General features: G+C 35.7%; 1 protein-coding gene across 1 annotated transcript in view; it reads left to right on the top strand.

The window, feature by feature from the left end:
- The first annotated feature begins 2,391 nt into the window (after positions 1 to 2,391).
- Positions 2,392 to 3,621, top strand: part of LOC131355604 (myosin-9-like) — a 20,193-nt gene continuing 18,963 nt past the window's right edge. Inside the window, exons 1-3 of the mRNA XM_058393998.1 lie at positions 2,392 to 2,558; positions 3,004 to 3,038; positions 3,268 to 3,363. Of these exons, the coding sequence (XP_058249981.1) occupies positions 2,417 to 2,558; positions 3,004 to 3,038; positions 3,268 to 3,363 (273 nt within the window). The 5' untranslated portion in view covers positions 2,392 to 2,416. The remainder of the gene's footprint in view (positions 2,559 to 3,003; positions 3,039 to 3,267; positions 3,364 to 3,621) is intronic.

Genomic DNA, 3,621 nt, shown 5'->3' with positions numbered 1-3,621 from the left:
GATGGCCTCATGCTGAGGACAGGCACCGAGACTCACTTTAAACTATAAGAGTTAGCTTTGGATTTTGACTCAAATGTATGCATAATAATAATAATAATGATAATAATAATAATAATAATAATAATGATAATAATAATGATAATAATAATGATAATAATAATAATAATAATAATAATAATAACTATTATTATTATTATTGTTGTTGTTGTTGTTGTTATTATTATTATGATCCCCCAGCTCTATCACACACAGTGTATATAATAGTGAGTATAATAAACTATAATTATTACGGTTAGTCGTAATTGTAATTATTAGTCTTCATCTTGTTGTTGATCTACTTTTTATTTACTTTATTACTTTTTATTTATTTTAGTTACCGTTTGCTTTACTTATTTATTTAGCTCAATATACTGTATGTAATAAGAAATATTGATGTAGCAACCACCATCAAATTTTCAGCTTAGTATTTTTCTTATTTTGTAGATCAAACATTATGAGCATTTGAAATCTGAAAAAATTACCATTTTAGAGAATTTTTGCTCTATGTAAATGCCTTTGAGAAACGCAAAACATGAGTTTGTGAATCCGGGTCAGTAAAAATTGCCTTTAAATTTCTATAGCTTTTGATCTAGAAGAGATATTGCCTTCAAACTTTGCATTCCAATGGATGTTGTTTTTAACATAAAACCACTCTATACAAGAGATTTTTAAGTAGAAAGTCAGTACGTTTTATTTTTTATTTTCACAAATAACCATTAAGTCATCTAGACCATTTTAAACATGTAATACATCACATAACATAAACAATTAATAAAGGTGTTGTGTAAAATATTGTAAATACTTTATAGCTGATATTTTTAATAAATCTTTTAATGAATGCACATTTTCAGTGAATCATGTTGCGGTGTAGTTATATATTCGGTATCACAGTTTCAGTTACAGTGAGTATACATCAAGTAAATGATATGAATTAGCATCAAAACACTCAAGTTGTCAGGTTTAGGCATTACAGTTCAAAGACAAGGTTTCACTTCATAACTGTTGTAGCTTTAATAAACATGTCTCTATATGATGTATGAAGTTCATGACATTTCCTGCCTTCCAGGATTCATACATTCTGGGATCATGCCAGAGGCAAGAAGAAATTCTGGCTTTTCCACTGTAATCAATGTTTTGTCTTTAATTTGATATAAAACACAATCTGGAAAATATTCACAGAATCAGCTGAATCAGTCAATGAACCGGATCCGCGAGTCAGCTGAGAATCAGCTGAATCAGTTAATGAACACGGTGACAGCCATAGGACAAATAAGAATCGGGTTAATTTAGACCTCGGACTCATGAATCATGAGTTAATATGCAGAATCGGATGATTTAACTCGGGTGAATCAGTCAGGACCAGTACTACAGCCACTAGAACATCATTCAGTCAGCCAGTACACCTGTTGAGATCAGGGGAGTGAAGTTTACCTGCACAGCTCCTACCGCTGACCTCCGTTACACTTGCTACAATCGTGACCTATGATATTCATTTCATTTAAACAAACAAAATGAAAACAGTACACATATTAAGAAAAACAGTGGTAAATAATTGTGTGTGCATATATATATATATATATATATATATATATATATATATATATATATATATATATATATATATATATCACACATCATCACACATATATAATATATATATCGTCTCGGTAAAGTAGCTACACAAAATGGCGTCTCGACTCTCTCACTAATCGAGGACACCGCGCAGGGTATAAAGATCGGGAAGCGTGGATTTAGATGTAAATACGAGCTGCAAAGCTGAAAATAATATACAACAATATAAAGGTCGTAATCTCTACTTTCAGAATATATAACCGTTTTGGCTGTAGCAAATATTTTGGGCTGATTTTGGGAACTAATTTCTCAGAGTAGGGTGGTGATGTGTAAATAAAGTTTGCACCGATAGAAACTGTATCCATCCGCGCATACACAGGATGCTGTAAAATAAACACATGGCACTGGTCATTACACGGTCAGACGGTCAACTTAACAAAGAGCAGTGTTTTATATTTATATCAGATTAAAGGGAATTTTATTGGCTTTCTAACCAATGTATTTACATTCAATTTGAACCACAAACAATAATTTAATAGCAATTTTGGGACACTTGGTACAGGAAATGATGGATTTTCCCCCTGGTTACTGCTGACCAATCAGCACTCAGGGTGGTTGCCCGATGATTTTTTTTTATTTTACTGTATCACGTGACCGCACTTGTTTCCTCGCTTGGACGCTGGTGACGTCATAGCGCAGAATTCGAACAGATCTGAAAACGTAAAAAAGTAGGCGGAGCTTTCAGAAATCTCCTGGACGCTGTGAGAGTAAGGTGTTTATTAAAGTTACTTTGAACAGTGAAGAGATGAACTTTTTTGGAGCATTTAGTGGTCTTCCACTGCGCCCTCTGCTGTTAGCGGCCGGAGCTGCAGCCGCGACAGCCAGCATTTACACTTATGTTAAACGGAGCGAAGATACGACAGCGGAGCCCGAGGACACGACCGAAGGTACAACTATTTCTCAGTCCTGGTGTAACCATGCAGTGCTAAGTTTACTTCTCTCCTTTAGAAAAACATGAATTCAGTAGATTTGTTCAGTTCTTCATAAGTTAATAGCTCTTATCCAGATGGTGTCCGGCGCTCGCGCTGCTTGAAAGATGCCCTGAGGGATGAAATCACTCTCTCTTTCTGTCCAGCTACATGGAGGATTTTAGCTTCATGAATGTAGAATAAAATCTGTCAGTGTGTCCTTCAGCCTTAACCCACAGTAGACATGTAGATAGTGAAGATCAGTAAAGTGTTTTTATTCTGGAGACCCGTGAAAAAGTGGGAATAGTTGTGCTGTAGAGCTTCACCCGGATCAGAAGTGATGAAAATATCGCTTGTGTGGAGTTCAACACTTCAATAATAGAGGATGATGTGTGATGTTCTACTGTTTTATTTTTTATTTTAGGTCCTGACACAGAGGTTGTTAAAGACCAGATGATGGTAAGTTTGTTCTGCTCCTAACTTTAACCCTATAGTGTACATTTCCAGTCTCTTACTAACAGCAGAACTGCAGGCTCATATTTACACCATTCACACTCCAATGTTTCTTTACACTAATCACACATTCTACATTTAGTCTCCTCTTTACAGAACTTTTATGAATATTTTCTTAATATGAAGCTGTAATTTGTCCTAGCATCCATTTGAAAGAGTTATTTTTGTGATTCAGAAACTGTTGGTGTCCAAGATTCAGCTGCAGGACAGAGTGAAGGAGCTGGAGGAACTGCTCTGTGAGGCACACAGAGACTGTGACCTGAAAAGCAAGGTAGGTGAGATAAGGCTCTGATTCAGAATAATGGGAGTACCATACCTAGGGAAATATTCAGAATAGGAAATACCTGCTCTCTGGAGTTTGAAGCTCACCTGCACTTGGAGCCAGAGGGGAGAGAGCAGTGACGGCTGGTCATGATATTAGATGGGAGATGAAACTCTCAGCTCTGTCACAGGCTCAGCAATGAAACCATTATGGTTCATTGTCTTATATCATGATCTCTAACATTATACAGATATAAAGACACACACA

This window comes from Hemibagrus wyckioides, linkage group LG07, assembly GCF_019097595.1.
Source record: "Hemibagrus wyckioides isolate EC202008001 linkage group LG07, SWU_Hwy_1.0, whole genome shotgun sequence".
In the NCBI taxonomy this organism is placed as follows: domain Eukaryota; kingdom Metazoa; phylum Chordata; class Actinopteri; order Siluriformes; family Bagridae; genus Hemibagrus; species Hemibagrus wyckioides.
The sequence above is the reverse complement of the archived record's forward strand: the minus strand, read 5'-3'. Positions and strand labels throughout refer to the sequence as shown.